General features: G+C 40.0%; 1 protein-coding gene across 1 annotated transcript in view; it reads left to right on the forward strand.

The window, feature by feature from the left end:
* Positions 1–19,753, forward strand: part of LOC100934670 (gasdermin-D) — a 62,548-nt gene that overhangs the window by 37,122 nt on the left and 5,673 nt on the right. The window contains exons 6-8 of the mRNA XM_012541995.3: positions 9,727–9,774; positions 10,432–10,461; positions 14,477–14,643. Of these exons, the coding sequence (XP_012397449.2) occupies positions 9,727–9,774; positions 10,432–10,461; positions 14,477–14,643 (245 nt within the window). The remainder of the gene's footprint in view (positions 1–9,726; positions 9,775–10,431; positions 10,462–14,476; positions 14,644–19,753) is intronic.

Below are 19,753 nucleotides of genomic sequence, written 5' to 3' on the forward strand. Positions count from 1 at the left end.
AAGGCTGCCTCCAGAGACTCCAAGGAAACCTCAACAAAAGAATATTGCATTTTAGAGAAGAATATTACAATAGGACCAAAGATTTGGAGCAGAAAGGGAATTGAGATGTCATCTAGTCTCATTCCTTCATTCTGCAGATGAGTAAACTGAGGCTCAGAGTAATTGCCTTTGAAGCTAGCACATTGTCTACTGCCACAGGGGCTAAATAGACTTATTCTCTTTTGAGTATAGAAGGAAACATATGTTTGATCCTTCCTCCCCTATACATGAAAGAATGGGAAAGAATGATCTCATTAACTAGTTCTACAGGATTCCTCAGGAAGGGGAACAGTTTCAAAAGCTAGCAAGTACTTGAGACATATCCTTATGGACTGAGAGTGAGCCTGGGATGGCAGAAAGGCAATTTTCCCCGTTACATCTTTATCTCACTGATTTGTGATTGGCTCATCAAGTATGCAGCCTGAGCTCATTCATTTATTTTGTAATTCCTGACCTGTCCTCAATCAAGAAGCTTCCTGATTATTGCTGGTGGGTTACCTATTTTCCTGGATAAACTACTTAGCTAAGAGACTGTCTATACTTCTTCCCTCTTTAGTACAAGCTAGGGTAGCAGCCTCATCACTAACTAGATAGCAGTAAATCATTCAACATAGCATCTACCATAGCAAAAGATTTAAAGAGAAAGGGATCTTTATTGTTGTTCTGTTATTTCAGTCATGTCCAGCTCTTCATGACCACATCTGGACCACATTGGGCCAGCTCATTTTGCAGAGGAGGAAATTGAGGCAGATAGGGTTAAGTAATTTGCCCAGAATCACATAGCTAGTAAGTGTCTGAGGCCAGATTTGGACTCAGGTCTCCCTGACACCAGGCCTAGAGCTCTATCCACTGTACTACCTAGCTACCCCAAGAGGGCCATGTATTCCAAGCTTCATTTGACAGAAAGAAATTGAGGCACAAGGAACTCTAGACACATGCCAAAATCAAGTATCACTAATGGAACCTCCCTTTCTTCATTCACAAAACAGAGTTTGTTATGGGAAAAACCTTTTAAAATCTCTAAGTGTTAGAGAAATGGCCATTAAAACATGGCAAGTGGGGGATTACCAGGCTAACTGTAAAAGCAGTTAGGCATTAGCTATTGTGATACCACATAAAAGAATGAGAAGGGAAGGGAAATAAGCCATTAACTGGCAGACTAACTCCAAAGAGATTTAGTATGCTAAAAAAAAAAAAAAAAAAAAAAAAAGTTAGCTTATGAAGTATACTTAAGTTTTTTGGTAGGGAAAATAGAACCTCTGGGAAATGAATGTTAATATCTTAACTTGGCTATCTAATTGGATACAGTAATAGAGGGGTTGTAATGATTTGATCAATGCAAGATATTGATTAAGAATTCTACCAAAACATTGATGCATTGTTGGTGGAGTTGTGAGTTACTGCTGTCGGAGGCCAGATTGAACATAGGTTTTCCTGACCCCATACTTGATACTCTAATCACTGTACCATCAAAAACAAAGATTACAACCCTATCAAATGGAGGGGGAAACACAAAATAATTGTAATTGAATGTTGCAAAATTATAAAAAATAAATTTGGCTCCAAAGAAGAGATATGACAAGATATTTTCCCTGGTTCTTTACAGAAGTTGAGGACAATAATGTGGAATATTGCAAGTAATGGCAGTTTTCTTCAAGATGCTGATGGATTTTACTGAATATTTTTCTTTTCTTCCTCTTTTTTTTTTTTAATCTTTGTTGTAATGGATGATTTTCTGGAAGGAGGAGAAGAAAGTCCACAGGGAGCAAATCTAGGTGAAGTAAAAGCAAAAATTATACGTGAAAAATCTTTTTAAAAAAAACTTCTCTGAGTACTTTTTCTCACTTGTACCTACCATAGTCCAACTCCAATTCTCATTCATGTGCATGTAGGAAAGGCACTAACTTTCAAACCAAAGCATCTGAGTCCAAATGTTATTACCTGTTTGAGGCTGGATGAATCACTTAACTTTTCCAGGCCCCAGTCTCCTCAATTATAAAAATAGGAGGTTGAACTAGAGAACTTCTAAGGTCCCTTGCCTCTAATCTATGATTCTGTAATAAAATCTTTTAGGAATTTGAGAAGGGAAACAATATATTCTGCTGAGACAGGGAAGGCTTCATCCTTAAAGTTCAGGTCTTAAAAGGAAGACAGAGACTTCATGAGATATAGATGAGGAGAGAGAGGGTGATATCCTAAGTACCTGGGGCAGCCTGAGTAAAACAGGAATCAGGAGCGGTGCAAAGAGAAATGAGGTCAGAGTTAGTTCAGATAGGTTATGGAGGAGCCAAAAAAGAACTGTGGGAGATAATTCCAGCCCCAGGTTGGAGCTAGCTTTGTGGAATCTAAGGGACCTGAGAAAGGAATCCAGTCAGGTGCTCTGCCTGATTAGGAGTCCTCTTTATAGTATCCCACCTGTGCATAAATGCCTCCAGCAAGAGGGAAGGTTACTTCACCAGGTAACCCTTCCTTTACTTAATGGTTATAACTGTTAGGAAGTTCTTTACTCTGAGCTGAATTTCCTGGTGAATTCCTTGAGCTGGTCCCCCTCTGGGGCTGGAAGGGAACAAATTTATCCCTTCTGCCTCACATCAATCTCTTATATATCTATATCTATATGTTTGTTTTGTTGTTGTTGTTTTTTGTTTTTGTTTTTGTTTGTTTTTCTGAGGCAATTGGAATTAAGTCACTTCCCCAGAGTCACACAGCTAGGAAGTGTTAAGTGTCCAAGACTAGATTTGAACTCAGGTTCTCCTGACTTCAGGGCTGGTGCTCTATGCACTGTGCCACCTAGCTGCCCCTCCATATATTTTTAAGACAGATCCTCATGTCCCCTACAAACTCTCTCTACTCCATACTAAAGAAATCCAGTTCCTTCAGCTGTTTCTGTCCCATTTAATTTTTTTTCCCAAGCTCACCATCATCTTGATGGCCCTTCTTTGGATGGCTCTCCCTTAATATTATTGAGGTTGGGAAAGTGTTGGTATAATGGGGCTAGAATATATTGGGATTACAGGCTAGTATTGTGGGTTGCTTCAAAAGAATTTGTAGGCTTAGACCACTCCAAATCAAAGGGCAAAGATTTGATTATTCTGCTAAGAGCAGGCTAAATTCATAAGGAGTTTTTGGGAGGAGAAAGTGTTTGTTTTAGCAATTAACAAGGAGAAAGCAAAATCCTTTGCAGAGATGCCATTAAAACATGGCAAGTGGGGGATTACCAGGCTAACTGTAAAAGCAGTTAGGCATTAGCTATTGTGATACCACATAAAAGAATGAGAAGGGAAGGGAAATAAGCCATTAACTGGCAGACTAACTCCAAAGAGATTTAGTATGCTAAAAAAAAAAAAAAAAAAGTTAGCTTATGAAGTATACTTAAGTTTTTTGGTAGGGAAAATAGAACCTCTGGGAAATGAATGTTAATATCTTAACTTGGCTATCTAATTGGATACAGTAATAGAGGGGTTGTAATGATTTGATCAATGCAAGATATTGATTAAGAATTCTACCAAAACATTGATGCATTGTTGGTGGAGTTGTGAACAAATCCAACCATTCTGGAGAGTAGTTTGGAACTATGCTCAAAAAGTTATCAAACTGTGCATACCCTTTGATCCAGCAGTGTTACTACTGGGCTTATATCCCAAAGAGATTATAAAGAAGGGAAAGGGATCTGTATGTGCACGAATGTTTGTGGCAGTCCTTTTTGTAGTGGCTAGAAACTGGAAACTGAATGGATGCCCATCAGTTGGAGACTGGCTGAATAAATTGTGGTATATGAATATTATGGAATATTATTGTTCTGTAAGAAATGACCAAGAGGATGATTTCAGAAAGGCCTGGAGAGACTTACATGAACTGATGCTGAGTGAAATGAGCAGGACCAGGAGATCATTATATACTTCAACAACAATACTATATGATGACCAGTTCTGATGGACCTGGTCATCCTCAGCAACGAGATCAACCAAATCATTTCCAATGGAGCAGTAATGAACTGAACCAGCTACGCCCAGAGAAAGAACTCTGGGTGATGACTAAAAACCATTACACTGAACTCCCAATCCCTATATTTATGCCCACCTGCATTTTTTATTTCCTTCACAAGCTAATTGTACAATATTTCAGAGTCTGATTCTTTTTGTACAGCAAAAATAACGATTTGGTCATGTATACTTATTGTGTATCTAATTTATATTTTAATATATTTAACATCTACTGGTCATCCTGCCATCTGGGGGAGGGGGTGGAGGGTAAGTGGTGAAAAATTGGAACAAGAGATTTGGCAGTTGTTAATGCTGTAAAGTTACCCATGCATATAACCTGTAAATAAAAGGCTATTAAATTAAAAAAAAAAAAAAAAGAATTCTACCAAAGACTTCCACCTGGGGTAAGACTATAATAAAGGTTCACTTGAGACCAGAAAAGGAAAATGATAAATGTTGGAGGGAATGTGGGGGAAATGAGACATTAATGCATTGTTGATGATATTCTAGAGTAATTTGGAGCTATGCCCAAAGGACTATGAAATTAAGTGGTACCTTTCTTCTTATAGTTAATTTTTTTTTAGGATACTAAATCCCTTTCAAGATTTGTCCTGCCAATTGATGCCTTCTTCTTTGTCAAAAGATAGGTTTAGAAGAGGTTCCAGGCAAACTGAAGAGATACAATAGACACCAGGAATGGTAAATATGGAATAGATTTGGGAAAGCATATAGTTAGCAAGGAAAGAGGTTTTAGCAATTAACAATGGAAAAGACAAGTTCCCTAGTGGGACACACAATTAACCAGGAGAAAGGAAATACTCCATGACGTGGGAGTATACCATTGGTAGGCAAAATCCTAAAAAGGATTTAGCATCCGAAAAGAGTTAGTTAGCTATATAACAAGGAGAAAGACACCATAAGAAAGCGCACCAGGGCAAGCTAATCCAAAAGGGATTCAGCAAAAAATGGCACAGGCCATGGACAGATTTATAGGGGAAATTAATCTCTTTGGTCTGACAACATAACTTGGTTCTCTGATTGGATAAAGTAAAGTAGGGTTATTCAAGAAAGAACTCCAGAAAAGTGGGACAAGAACATTGAGCTGATCCCCTCAGTGCCTTTCCCTGCTTGCCTCAGGAGTAATCTTATCAGTTCTTTAGGCTTTCTCTGCCAACCCCATCTAGTGACCCAAGACCTCATCAGAAAGGACTTATGATGAAAAATGCTATCCATACTCAGAGAAAGAACCGATCATATCTGAATACAGAGTGAAGCATACTTAAAAAAAAACAAAACAGAACAAAAAAAAAAACTTATTTTTCTTGAGGTTACTTTTTAAGGGACAGAGTTGTATGTTTTCATTCACAACAAGACTTTTATGAAAATGTTTTGTATAACTTCATGTATGACTTCAAAATGCAGCAGGGAAGAAGTAGGAAGGAAGGAAAAAGGAGAATGTGGAACTCAAAGTTTAAAAAAAATGTTAAAAAAAAAAGTTTTATATATAACTGTAGGGAATAAATAAATAAATAAAGCTTCCAAAAAAAATAAAATAAAATAAAGGTCCATTTGAACAAAAGACCTGATCAAAATCCAAAAATTCACTTATAAACCTATCAGCGCTCCTCCCTTTTTGCCTCAGGGAGTTGCTAGACTTCCAGATTGTTGACATTAATTCACTCTCTCAAAGGCAACTTGCATCTTAATTCTTTCTCTCAAAGGCAACTTGCATCTTACTAGCTAAAGCTATCATCAATATTCCTGCTAAGATGTAATTGACTGTGGGGCAGCTAGGTGGTGAAGTGGATAGAGCAGCATCCCTGAAGTCAGGAGGACCTGAGTTCAAATCTAGTTCAAATCAGACACTTAACACTTTCTACCCCCAAATTGCCTCAGCAAATAAATAAATAAATAAAATTAAAATGTGTTTGAGTTCAGAGAAGGCAGGGCTTCTTTTGGCTCTAATCACAGCTTTAGCCTTCCAAACATGTGCACAAATCATCCTGAGCCCAAACCACCACTTCATATCATATTCACTCCCCAAGGCACTAGCATGGAGAAATCCAAAGATGCTATACCCTCAGGTGGCCCTGAAGAAGGTCATAGCTGAGAGGCATGAGAGGGAATCCCAGATCTCTTACCTGCTGTATTCCCTCTTTCTCTCCCACAGGACACTGAAGAAACCAGAGCCCTCTATCTTTCAGGAGCTTCGGAAACGGAACGAGGACATCTATGTTGTCACAGAAGCTGTCAAGACCCAGAAAGAAGCCGTTCTGAAGAGGTCCAGAAATACAGAAGGCTTTGGGAAGTTCACCATTCCTGGGGCCTCATGTTTTCAGGTTAGAACTCACACCCTCAATAGGTGGGGGCAGGAAAGGGGAAAGATCTGAATCCTCCAACACCCCTTGACCTTCCAGACTTAGTTCATAACCCCAGAGACCCCCAGGAGGCAAAGATCTAGGCCTGAAAACTCTGCAGGCCCCTGTCCCTTTCCTGCATCCTGTTGGGTGCTAATCCATTAAAAATAACAAGATTTATTGTGGGTAATGGGCTTGGTCAGCTCTCTGCCATTTTCAGGGCTGTGGCTAATCATCAAGCAGCAGATAATCCAAGAGAAGTTCAGTTGGAGTTGGAATGCAGCATGACCAGTCAGGGGCTGATTCATTTCCTTCCTCATGACTCCAAGAAGATCCTTTAAACCTGATGAGAGTTGGCTTAGGGACCCCTGCAGAAAACTGAGAGAGAATTGTTGTCCTAAGTCACATATGACCAGGCCCAACCCAGGTTGGCTCAAAGCTTCTGTGCTGGCCTCCTGTGTCTTCTTGGTCCCTCTCTCCCACTCCAGAGAACTTGGGGAGAGAGGGAAGGAGAGTACGCTCCTGCCCAGACTCCATCCCAGTTCTGCATTTCCTTCTAGTCCACTCCTAATCTTGATATCCCTGCTGTAAGCCTAGCCATCTCTGAGCACTGGCTTTAGACCCCAAAGATCTGAGACCACATTCCAGCTGTGACCTTGGGCAAGTCCTTCATCTCTCAGAGATGGGATTTCCTGAGAATGAGAGGGTTGGATGGGCTGACCTCTGGGGACCCTCCCCAGTTCCAGATCTCTGATTTCTTCCCTCTTTCCTTCTCTCCCCAGGGTCAGGGGGAGGGTCACTTAAAGGCAGTGAAGACAGTGACTGTCCCTGAGGGCAGTATACTTGCTTTCCAAGTTGCCAAGTTGATTATCCAGAACCACTGGAGTAAGTTGAATCCAAAGGACTGGGGTAGGGAGAATAGAGAGGTTGGGAAAAATTCATTATAAACAAGCTTCCTTCATCAAAGGTCTGAGGGGAAAAGGGGTCATAACTATAGTACATCTCCTGGTGTTTGGAGAACCCAACTGCCCAACTGCCTGGACAGCTGGCAATGCAGAGACCACCTATCCCTCTCTACCACACACAGTTACTCTTAGGTGGGAGGGCCACTTCCAGGCTCAAACAAGGGGATGGGGAAAGGAGGTTAGTCAATAACCTACTACTAAGAAGAGGAGGCAGGAGAGGTTTTGGGGCACCAGAGAATAGGTCTTTTTCTTTTTCCTTCACCTCCTTCTAGGCATACTCTTTTTCTGGATTACCATAAATTTCATGCCATTTGGAGAAAATAGAAACTTCAATACTTGTAGTTCAAGGGTTCCCCCTCTCCTTAATGGATCTGTCCCTTCCACAGACACTGCTAACATCTTAGGACATGGTGTCCAAGATTGTGCTGGTCAAAAATTCATCCCCCCGTGTCGATATCTTCACTGAGCTAGACTGGCCCGCAGACAATAGACCTAGGCTTCTACTGGAAGCTTTCTAGCTTACTCTCGCAGTTAGCATAGAATCTGATACATAGACAAATATTTATTGATCAATCAATACTCAAAGCAGTAGGACCAACATCTGTTCCATTAGCAAGATCCCCATTTCCCAGTGAGACATGCCTGAGTATAACTGCAGGAAACAACATGAGAGGAAGAAAATTCTAAATCCAGCTGTGACATCCAAATTATTTCCATTTTCGTACAAAATCTTAACAGGAATTTACTTCCTGCAACCACTCCCCCTAGTCTCTTTCAATTTTCATAAACTCATAATCAATCAACAGATATTTATTAAGCATAAAAATACTATGTGCCAGATATTGTGCTAAGTACTGAGGATACAAAAAGAGACAGAAACTTGAGGGTTAAATATGCAAACAAATATTTACAAAGGAAGCTATATAAAGGATAAATGGGGAATAATTAAGGGTTATCTAATTTGTTAAGGGTTTTCTAACCCTTTCAGGTATGGGATCCTATCCAGCTCTCAAATTGTGTCTGTGATTTTGCTCTTTGCTCTGAATCACTTGGAGTTTACACTCAGTCTCAGACACAAGTTGTGACTTTAGAAAGTAACTTCTTAGAGATGACTTCAGGAAAGTCACTTAATGTCTATAAGTTAGTTTCTTCAACTGTAAAATGAGGAAAACAGCACTTACTTCACAGAGTTCAGGTTTGGATTAAATGAGATAATATTTGTAAAAATGCTTAGCGCAGAGCCTAGAATATAGTAGGAGCATAATCAATGCTTACGCCCTCCTCCCTTTGCTTCCTTCCCATCTTCCCATATTAGTTTCCCATATTTGCCATTTTTAATTTCTCAGAAATATTCCATGATAATTGACAAGCCACAATCTATTCCATCACTTCACAGTCTCCCTTGAAGCAATGGGTTGAAATTATATAGGAGTAGATAAGTATCATATTCAACACATATAGGACTGCTTGCCATCTAGGGGAGGGGGTGGAGGGTGGGAGGGAAAAATCGGAACAGAAGTGAGTGCAAGGGATAATGTTGTAAAAAAATTATCCTGGCATGGGTTCTGTCAATAAAAAGTTACTATAATAAAAAAAAAAGGAGTAGATAAGTATCTTAGAAGGTAAGGGAAATCTTCCTATTTGTCTAGGACTGACTTGTGAAGTGGTGAGCTCCCCATCACTCAAAGTATAGAAGCAAAGGCTTAATGACTGCTGTCTGAAATCCTTTTGTAGTGTGATGTTCTCTTTTAATTTGGTTCTTGGACATGTGATTGTTTCCCATTTTTAATGAAGTACCTCTAACTATTTTTGTACAGACTGGCCTTTTCTTTCCCATTTTAATTACTACCTTCCTCCATCTAAGTCTTACTCTGATGTATCTTCAATGTGTTGTGGCAGCCCTGGCTTCTCAGTGAAGCTCCGACAGATCATTCTGACCTAGAGAACTTTTGAATATGGGCCCCAGGTATGTCTGTCACTTCAGAACAAGTCTAATTAAATGCGGAGGCTCCTGAGCCCCAGCAGGTTGGCCACCCTGCTTGTGCTCCATGATTGTATAGAAAAGGGCCATCCCAGTGACATCATGGGTCCTTAAAGCACTAAGGTAATATCAGCCTGAAGATAAAGGCCTTGGCCTTACTTTATTTGTAAGTAAAATAAGTGGGCTGAACTGGTTGGTCTCTAGATTTCTCTTCCAATACTAGTGATCCTGGCATTAAATCATCAGGTCAAACAGTTCAGGAACATTGGTTTTGACGTTATTATGGAACAGAGTCAGATGACTTTCTAACAAAGCTACACTGCTGTATAGCCCTCCTATAACAGAACCCTGTACTTTTTTCCCTTTGGCTGCAACAGAATTGATTTTTTTTCTTTTTCTAGATGTTCTTTTATTTCCAGACAAGAAGCAGAAAACCTTCCCAGAGGAAAGTAAGTGACAAGCTTAGTTGTCTTTCTAACCCCTGGGCCCAATGAGCCCTTAACAGCTCTCAGTGTTTCCATGGGACCACTATCTAGGTAGCTCCTCAAGGAGACCCTTAATTTCCTAGAATTAAGAAACTACCCTCTCCAGCTTTCATTCAGCCTAGGATTCTAAGTAGCTGAGCTGTAGGGAAAACTAAATATACTTACACTCTGTAAAATGGAAGAGATAAAATATAGGAGATAAGATCTAGCAAGGAAAATAAAAGTAGTTGGAGAGCTGTCCAGGGGCTGATGGCTGAGGTAGACCAGGGAGCAGGGGCCTTAGGAGCTGGTAACAGCAGGGCTGCTTTAGGCAGTTGGTAAAATGGGGATCATAGCACCTCTAGGCCAGACTGTTCAGGGCCCTTTGATGATCAAGGGAGATGGTTTATGACAAGTACTTTGCAAACTTTGAAATCCTAGCGAGCTAGAAGTCAGCTGTTATTGCTGGCCCAACCAATCACCTATTACACCACAAGTAAGACCATGGGGATGGGAAGACAATCTGAGTCAGTAACCCACAAGGGATGATAAAGTTGGGCATTTCTGTTCTGGGCTATGATTGCTAATACATTTGGGGAAGTATGGTCTCTAAAGAGTGAAACAGATATTTTCTCTTTTCAGGCATAAGATTTACATCCCACATTGAATCAGGTTTGTTTTTTAAACCATGATTTCACCTTCTCCCTCATTTTCAGATGGAAACAGCAAGAAGATAAGTGACTGCCAAAATATTTGTAAAGCTTTGATCCATGGCATTTAGGGAGAACTTCAGAGTACTATCTCTGTGTTATACCAATAGTCATCATAGACCAGGAAGGGTCCAGACTGTGGTAGGTCAGTGGATGGAGGCTGCGAATCTGAGTCAGGTAACAGTCTCAAGCTTCAGGAAATCTGCCTCATGAGCCCAAGCTTACTAAGAGCTGATTTCCTGCCCTGCAGTACCAAGTCAAGGAGATAACTCTTTGCCAAAATACTTCTACTAGGCAAATAATAGTAGTAGTTCTGCAAAGAGTCTTGACTCACTAGATTTGTTATCAAATGGAATATGCTGGTATATTCATATATATACATGTTTTCATGTGGAGGGAAGATGACGCCTTTATGCAGATATATTCAAATGGATACTAGTCTAAGTAAAAACCGTGAATAAGAAATATAGGACTCATCCAAAGAATGGACTGAAAAGGAGCAGTCCATTGGACAACCAATACACTTGGGACTGTTACAATAGATAGATTAAGGAATGTTTGGGAGGATATGGGCAAACAGTGTCTGAGCAGTTGATCTCCAGTCCTTATCAGGTATTCCCACTGGCTGAAAAATTTATGGGTAAACCGAGGATTACCCTGGGATCAACCCTCACCTGAAGTCGAGTTCTAGTTCAATGTGGGCAAGAAACATAAAGCTTGGGAAATCTGCAAGTCCCTTCACTACAGACTTGCCTTAGTTTCCATCTGCAATAGAGATATTACCTCCTTCCAGGATTGTTGTCAGCAATAAGATAATATTTGTGAAGCATTTGCAAAGTGCTATTATTATGATTAATCGTAGAATGTGCTATGCTGAGTAAAGATTAAAAAAAACTTGAATGCCTTCAACCAAACACTGATAAAAGGCTAAAAATGGCCATTTGGGAAGCTAGCTGACTCTTCTAAACACATTCTTTGTATAAAAGGAAGGAAGAGAATATGTTTCACTCCTAGCCTGATTGGAGTAGGATCTGCAGCTACCTTGTTATTGTGAAGGTGAGGTCTCAAACTTCCTGGGTCCCCATAAACTGGAAATTTCAGAGGAGAACAGGATGTCCCTGAATGAAAGACTATGAAGCAGGACCCACTCCAAGTCTGGAGGCTAGAGGCTTCAGGCAGACCAGAGAGCAAGGGGCTTGAGAGTTGGGGTTGATCCCAACATGCAGTCCTGGTTTCTAGATGTCTCCACAGTGAAATAGGCACAGAATTTGAGAAAATCGGTGAGGTGAGAGACAACCTCTAGCCAGACTGTTCAGGGCCCTTTGATGATCAAGGGAGATGGTTTATGACAAGTACTTTGCAAACTTTGAAATCCTAGCGAGCTAGAAGTCAGCTGTTATTGCTGTGTCTGACACTGGCCAACCCATCACCTGCTAGACTGCAGGTAAGACCATGGGGATGGGAAGACAATCTGAGTCAGTAACCCACAAGGGATGATAAAGTTGGGCATTTCTGTTCTGGGCTATGATTGCTAATGCATTTGGGGAAGTGTGGTCTCTGAAGACTGAAACAGATATTTTCTCTTTTCAGGAGCAGATTTTGGAATGAAGATGCAATCATGTTTGTGGCTTTTTTTTTTTGTTAACATATTTTCACCTTCTCCATCTCTCCCAACTGAAACATAGAGATAGAAGTGATATGAAATATTCCAAGGCAGGATCCATGGCAGCCAGGGAGGGTTTCAGAGACCACCCTGCTTATAGCCCTAATAGTCACAATAGTCCCAGGGAGGGGGTCCTAAGGATTGTGGGTAGGTAAGGGGGGGAGGCTGGGCGGGTCCCTGGCATTGGAAACCAGCCTCAAAATTTGCCCCATTGGGGCTCAAAGCTCTGTCAAGGGCAGAGTTTTTGTCCTGCAGGTACTACGTGTCAAGTGAGATAATATTTGTAAAATACTTAGTATAGGACTCAGAATGCAGGAAATGCTTTATAAATGCCATTTCCCTTCCCTGTTTCTTCCTTTGAGAGTGAAGATGAGGCATAATCTCAAATTGCAAGGGGGCTTCCCCAGCATCGAGGCAGTGAATCTTCCTTAGGGTGCAGGGGGTGCAAGAGCACAAAGCTGCAAGATCCTGAAATGGGTAGAGTCTGCATGAGACTGGACTGGGCAGCTACTCTATGCATGGGCACAGGCCAGCTCTTATTATTTGGCCCTCATGAGACTCTCATATCTGTGGCACAGGACAAGATTTGCCCTCAAAAACGCTGGCCTGGGGGCAGCTAGTGGAGCAGTGGTAGGGCACCAGCCTTGAAGTCAGGAGGACCTGAGTTCAAATCTGAGCTCAAACACTTAACACTTCCTAGCTGTGTGACCCAGGGCAAGTCACTTAACTCCAATTGCCTCAGCAAAATAAATATATAAAACTTTTTTAAAAAAATAAAAAGGCTAGTCTGAAAAGTGCTATGGAAGGCTTTATATAATATTAGCTAACATTTTATATAATGCTTCCTATGCGCCCCATATTGTACAAAGTAAGTACTTTAAATTATGTCATTTGAACATCAAAATAATTCCGGGATGTAGTGTTATTATTATTCTTATTTGACATGAGGAAACCAAAACAAAGAGAGGTTAAGTGATTTGCTCAGAGTCATAGAGCTAGTAGATACCCAAGGCCATACTGAACTAGGGATTCCTGACTCAAGACCTGTGATTTCATCTATTGTATGGCTTAGCTCTGTGAGAGGGAAGATGGGAGATCATGGAGAGGGGGTCAGGATTGACCAGCCTTCCATAACTCCTCACAACTCAGCCAGAGACAGGACACAAACAGAGGAGGAGGGTGCACAAGTATGTGGAGGTTTTCTATAAGCAAGAGGGATTAATCTGGTTTCGTTTGACTCCAGAAAGAGGATGGAAGTGAGACAAAGGTAGAATAGTTCTTTGCAAAGCCCACGAGGTTTGCAATTGAATAGAATATACTACTGTATGATTGTGTGTGTGTGTGTGTGTGTGTGTGTGTGTGTTTGATGACGCCTTTATGCAGATATATTCAAATGGATACTAGTCTAAGTAAAAACCGTGAATAAGAAATGTCATAAAGGACTTCATCCAAAAGAGATGGGACTGAAAAAGGAGCAGGCTCCATTGTGGGAGCAACCCCAGATGAGCAGCTTGGGGACTGTACCCTAATAAGATAGATCTAATGGAAGATGTTTGGGAGGATAGGGGAAACAGTTGCATGAGGAAAGGAAGTGTAAGTCACTTATCAGATTCCCTACTGGCATGAAAATTTATATCGGGTAAACAGAGGATACATGGGATCAAGCCCTACACCTGAAGTCAGAAGTTCTAAGTTCAATGTGGGCTAAGGCACTTACAAGCTGGGAAATCCTGGGCAGGTCCCCTAATTACAGACTGCCTTAGTTTCCCCATCTGTACAATAGAGATAATAGCACCTGCCTTCCAGGATTGTTGTGAGTAATAAGATAATATTTGTGAAGCATTTGCAAAGTGCTATTATTATGATTAATCAGTAGAATGTGGCTATAGCTGTAGTAAAGTATTAAAGAAATAATTATGCCTTCAACTAAATCACTGATAAAAAGGCTAAAAAAATGTCCACTCTTTGGGAAGTACTAGCTGACTCTTCAAACACGATTCTTTTTACTAGAAAGGAAGGAAGAGAATATGATTTCACTTCCTTAGGCCTGAGTTTGGGAGTAGGTATCTGGCTAGCTAGCTACCCTTTGTTATTGTGAAGGAGTGAGGTCTCAAACTTCTCCCTGGGTCCCCATAAACTGGGTAAAATTTTTCAGAGGAGGAAACATGGATGTGTCCCTGGATTGAAGAGACTATAAAGCAGGGACCCACTCCAACAGTCTGGGGAGGCTAAAGGCTTCCCAGGCAGGACCCAGAGATGAAGGGCTTGAGAGTTGGGGTTTGATCCCAATCATAGCTGTCCTGGTTTTTTCTAGATGTCTCCACAGTGAACATAGCTACAGAATTTGAGAAAATGCAGGCTGAGGTGAAGGAAGAACGAAACCTACTGACCATGCTGGACAAGAAGCTACGGCAGTGTCTGCTTCAGGATCTTCTGAGGCTCCTCCAGAGTAAGGAGGATCTGCTGGACTTGGAAGGCATGGTGAGAGAGCCTAGAAATCAGGGCAATGGAGAATCACAGGACTGGGGGCTAGGATTCTGGGGTGAGAGAAGGCAGAAGGGAAGAATAAGGTGGGGACCTCATGGGGTTCTGAGGTAGAGCACCTGGTTTCATATATACTGTTTAATCACTTCTGCCAACTTGGGAATGTCAACACACCTCTCTGGGCCTCAGCTTACCTATCTGTAAAATGAGGGGAGGGCTCAGAAATATTTTCAGAAATATAATTGCCACCATTTCTGAAAAATACTAATTAAAAACAAAAAGAAAAAACTTCTCTAATACCTAGTAAATATGGAAGTTGAAGAAGGGAAACAGAGAAACAATCTATTGCCATTTTATTTTTCCTGAACCTCTAAACCATCACATGAACCATGGTTTTCAGAATAGCTTGGAAAAGCCCCAAACTCAGAATTTTCTTCACAGATTTGAAATAATTCCACTAAAGACTGTATTGGTGAAGCACAAATATACTATGTAAGTTTCTAAGAAGTCCCTCTGGTAAATACTCTGTCTTAACCTTATAGGACTTTTAATCTTCTGAGAGATTTCTAGCTCTGCTCCTATGACATCCATCAACTTCTTTCCCTAAAAGTCATCTTAGTCACAAGGCAAAAGGACTTCATCAGAGCTGATAGGACTCTCTGGATCCTGTGCACATTTCCATGTACTCCCAGTATTTTCAGTACCCTTGTTCTATTTATCCCCCATCAAAGGGCCTTGAATCACAGAATGTCAAAGTTGGAAATGGCCTCAGACATTATGTGAACCAAGTTATTAATTTCATTAAATCACATTGCAACTTAACCAGTTAGTTTCTTTTTTAAAATTATTTTTTCAATTCTTAAGTATTTGTTTCTTTTTCCCTCTCATCTCCCCATGCCTACAAAATTAAAAGAAGAGAAAAAAGGAAGAAAGAAAAGAAAAGGAAGAAGGGAAGGAGAGAGAGAAGGAAAGGAAGAGAAAGGGATTAAGAAACCCTGTTTCATATAAGCACAGTCAAACAAAAATAATATTGCCATATTGGTCAGATCCCAAAATGCATTTCTGACTCTGCACATTAGTCTATCACTCTAATAGGCTGGCAGTGCTCTTCTTTATCAGTCTTCTGGAATCATGGTTAAGAATTTAATTGAAAGAGTTCTTCAGTCTTTCAAAAAATAATTAGTTTTTATAATACTGATGTGATTGGATAAATTGTCCTTCTGATTCTGCTCACTTTACTATGTATGAGTTCATAGGAGTCTTCTCATCTCTTTCTAAAATTATCTTTTCCCTCATTTCTTGCAGCACAGTAGTATTCCATTACATTTATATACTGATGTAGCTCACTTTTCTCAGAGATTGCTTAACTGATTTCACTAAAACTGTTATCTTTACAAAGAAATTAAAATATATATATTCTGTATGGTATAAAGGGGATCCCAGATGGAGAAAACTGGGTTTGTAATCCCACCTCTAGCACCAAGGAGTTGGGTGATCCCTGAAGAAAAGGCCTTTCAGTTCCCTAAACTTCAGTTTTCTCACTAAGTAAATGGAGACCTATACTTCACAGGGATATTTTGAGTCAAATAGAATCATTTTATGAAGTTCTCTTGTAGATCCTAGAACTCGGTCAGCTATTATTCTTATGCTTTTGGTCCTGGGATATCATCAACAGAAGGACTTTTTAGCAGAGGAACCCCCTCTTCTAATCTAACCAAGGTCATTGACTGGCACACTGAGAGGGTGGGTGATTTACCCAAGATCACATAATCAGTATTATTAATATTAACTTATATCAAAGTCTTCCCACTGAGGATAACTATCCAGCTACCTTGCAGTTTCTCCTGATAATTAATGGTAGTGTGTTACCTTCATTATTGCTTGGTCAGAATAATAATAATGAAAGGGATAATACCTGAACTACCAACCTCCCAGGAATGTTGCAAGAAAGGTATTTGATAAATCCTGCAAATTACTGCTCCTGTACTTTTTTTTAAAGCCGTATGTATATGTGTGTGTATAGATATGCATATATATGTATGTGTGTGTATGTGATCTGTGTATATATATATATATATATATATATATATATATATATACACAGAACACACACACACAGGACAAGTGAGATTTCATTCTATTGTAATACCTGCTCTGAGCTATGTCACCAGAGCTATCTCACAAAACTCTGTGAGATTCAGGTTCAGGAAAAATAAAATGGACACTCTCAGGTCCCAGGGGTTACCTACCCTGTGAGTCTATACTCCCTAAATTAAAGGCCATCCTACCTCCCCTCCAGCTGACCCCCAGTCATCAACCATTAGACACAATTCGCTCAAAGCAAAGGGATTAAGGTAATAAAAACAGTAGCTACAAAGCATCCCTGATGAACCTATGGCACCCTCCCACAAACAGGCAGGGTGTCTGAGGGAGCAGTGGGCAGGAGTTCTGAGTGCAATAATGGTAAGGCACACACAAAGGAAACACAAGTCACCATTTAGAATAATAACAGCTCCCTTTTATATAGCATGGTAAGGTTGGCAAAGCGCTTTACAACTATTTTGCTCTCTTTTGATCTTCATTATATCCATGGGAGGGGAGTGTTGTTACAATCTCTATTTTGCAGATGGTAAAAACTTAGGCAGAGACAGGTTAGGTGATTTGCCCAGGGTCACACAGGTAATCTGTATCAGAGGCTGGCTGTGAACTTAGGTCTTTCTGACTCATTCTATTCCCAGAAATGTCCCTTTTTCTGACTCTGCTTTCCTCAGATGAACACAATGTTTCCATCATTCTTGTTTCTTCTATTTCTTACAGGGTGATATCTAGACCTCTGAATTATCTATATCTGAATCCTTTAATGTTCTCTTTTATCTTAAGCTTATTTCCATCTAATTCACTTAAGAAAACATTTATTGAGCAACTGTGTACTGTAAGTGGTAGAAGAGATACAACAAATTAAATGGGTTAATTAGTGATTAATTAATTAATAATTAATTAAAAAGCACCTTGTACAATGACACATGCAGTGTGATACACAGGATACTGTGACTTACAAAACTGAATGAGTTTAAGAATGAGAATCCCTGAAAAGAACCATATGTGGATTCTCTCTATTGACGTACACACGACAGAACCATCACTCTTTAGTAAACAGTTTCATGAGTTGTTGGGGCCCCCAAAATTCTTCATCTGTTGCCAAACTGCTCTCTGGACTTAGCTAGAGTTATTTTTGAGCAAAAAGCGCCAGTTGTTCACCAGGTCTGTGCCCCAACCTTTGCCAGCCTGGTAGGTACTAGGCCTGATTCTCTGATAGCTAGGATCGCACCTACCCCAGGTAGGTGATACAATAACTAGAGAGCCAGGGACTTAGATTTAGAAAGACCTGACTTCAGATCTTGTCTCAGATACTCCTATGTGAACTTGGGCAAGTTATTTATCCCTTCTTAGCTTCAGGTTCCTCATCTGTAAAATGGAGATAATAATAATAGGACCTATCTCACAGGATTGTTCTGAGGAACATGTGAAATAACATTACAACTTGAAATGCTAGCTATCATTCTTATTGTTACAATGAGTCCTCAGAGGATATCAGTGGAATATACATGAATAATAGTACTTAAATATCTACAGATACAAATAAGATATTGGATTATTCCTCTATTTCTACTGTTTTCCTCATTTATTACACTTCCTCCTTCTCTACCAACATGACAGAAATTTGTGATAAGACTAGATTTAAGTTTTTTTCCTCATCTCTGGGATGTTTCTGGAGGTTTTCCTGTCAGTTCTTCTGGGAGATGATTAAGAAATTGTAACTTTGTTTAATTGTCCTTTGTTTTTAAATTGGATATTTTAAATTATATTTAAATTGGATGTATTCCCCAAACTTAGGGTCTTCTGTGGACTAAGGAGCAGAGATGGAGATAGAAATAATACGCCCACATTTCTAAAATGCTCTTTTAATTCAGTGGTTTTGTCATTCTTAGGGAGCCATCCAAACCCTTGGCACCTTATTCACTTATTGGAACCTCTGTATTCTTGTGCTTCTAAAACCATTTCACAATAAGCGAACTTGTAGTTCTTGGTCTATCAATTTCCCATCACTGGTCAGTCTTTCATTGTGTGACACAAAAACTGATGTGTTAAAATGACTCCATTTGCTCTTAGAAAAATCTATTCTTATGAAGACTGACAACTTCCATACAAATGTTCAATTGCTTAGCAGTATCCAAAAGCAACTGTTTGACTCACTTTTTTTCTGGTCAAATGCTTTCCCTTTTGTAGAAGGCTGAAACTTTTGGGTTGATGCATTGAGGTTGGGACTGCTGAGCGCTTGAGGCTAACTACTGATTGGACAATACTCTATGGGCATATGCTTGGAAAATGGTCCTTTCCATTATCCTTTCTAGTTCAATGATTGGTATACAAAGGATTGTAGGAGGGACTAAGGGGTGGAGTAAGACTAGCCAGACACACTCTTGGTGGTAGACAAGGGAGAAGGCGATTGCAAAGATTCTGCTTCCAGGATCCTGTTCAATCCTGCATCTGGGGACCGAGAATAAAGACTGAGGACTTTTGCTTATCCTGACTCTGGCTGATTCTGGGGTGTCCTGGGTGCTAGTGTGGTCGTTACACCCTTTCTATTGAGTTATCTTGATTTCCACTTTAATTTTCTGTCCACAGTTCACTTTTCTGTATATAGGCTCTATTACTTCATTTCATAGGATGGTGCAGTGGTGAATCCTAGACAAATAATCCTAATTCTTCCATTAGGTCATTGTCTGCCATCTTTTCATTCCTCTGTTTCAGTTTCCTCAATTGCAAAATGAAGTAGTTGGAATGGAAGATCTCTTTTTCCTCATCAATTTTAATGATTTATACTTAATATTTGTGATAAGAATTTCTCACAATGTGAAAGATCTAATATTTATTGAAGTATTTTGTCATTCTTGGACTGATAACTCCCAGCCAGGAATTATATGCTGGGAACCTTCAAAGAGACTGAGCCTGACATAATCCATTGAAGTAAAGTACTTCACCTTATTATAGAATAAGATATTGTTTAAAAGAAATAAAGAAAACAAATCTTTGTGTGCCACCCTTT

Source organism: Sarcophilus harrisii, chromosome 1, assembly GCF_902635505.1.
Source record: "Sarcophilus harrisii chromosome 1, mSarHar1.11, whole genome shotgun sequence".
Lineage (NCBI taxonomy): Eukaryota > Metazoa > Chordata > Mammalia > Dasyuromorphia > Dasyuridae > Sarcophilus > Sarcophilus harrisii.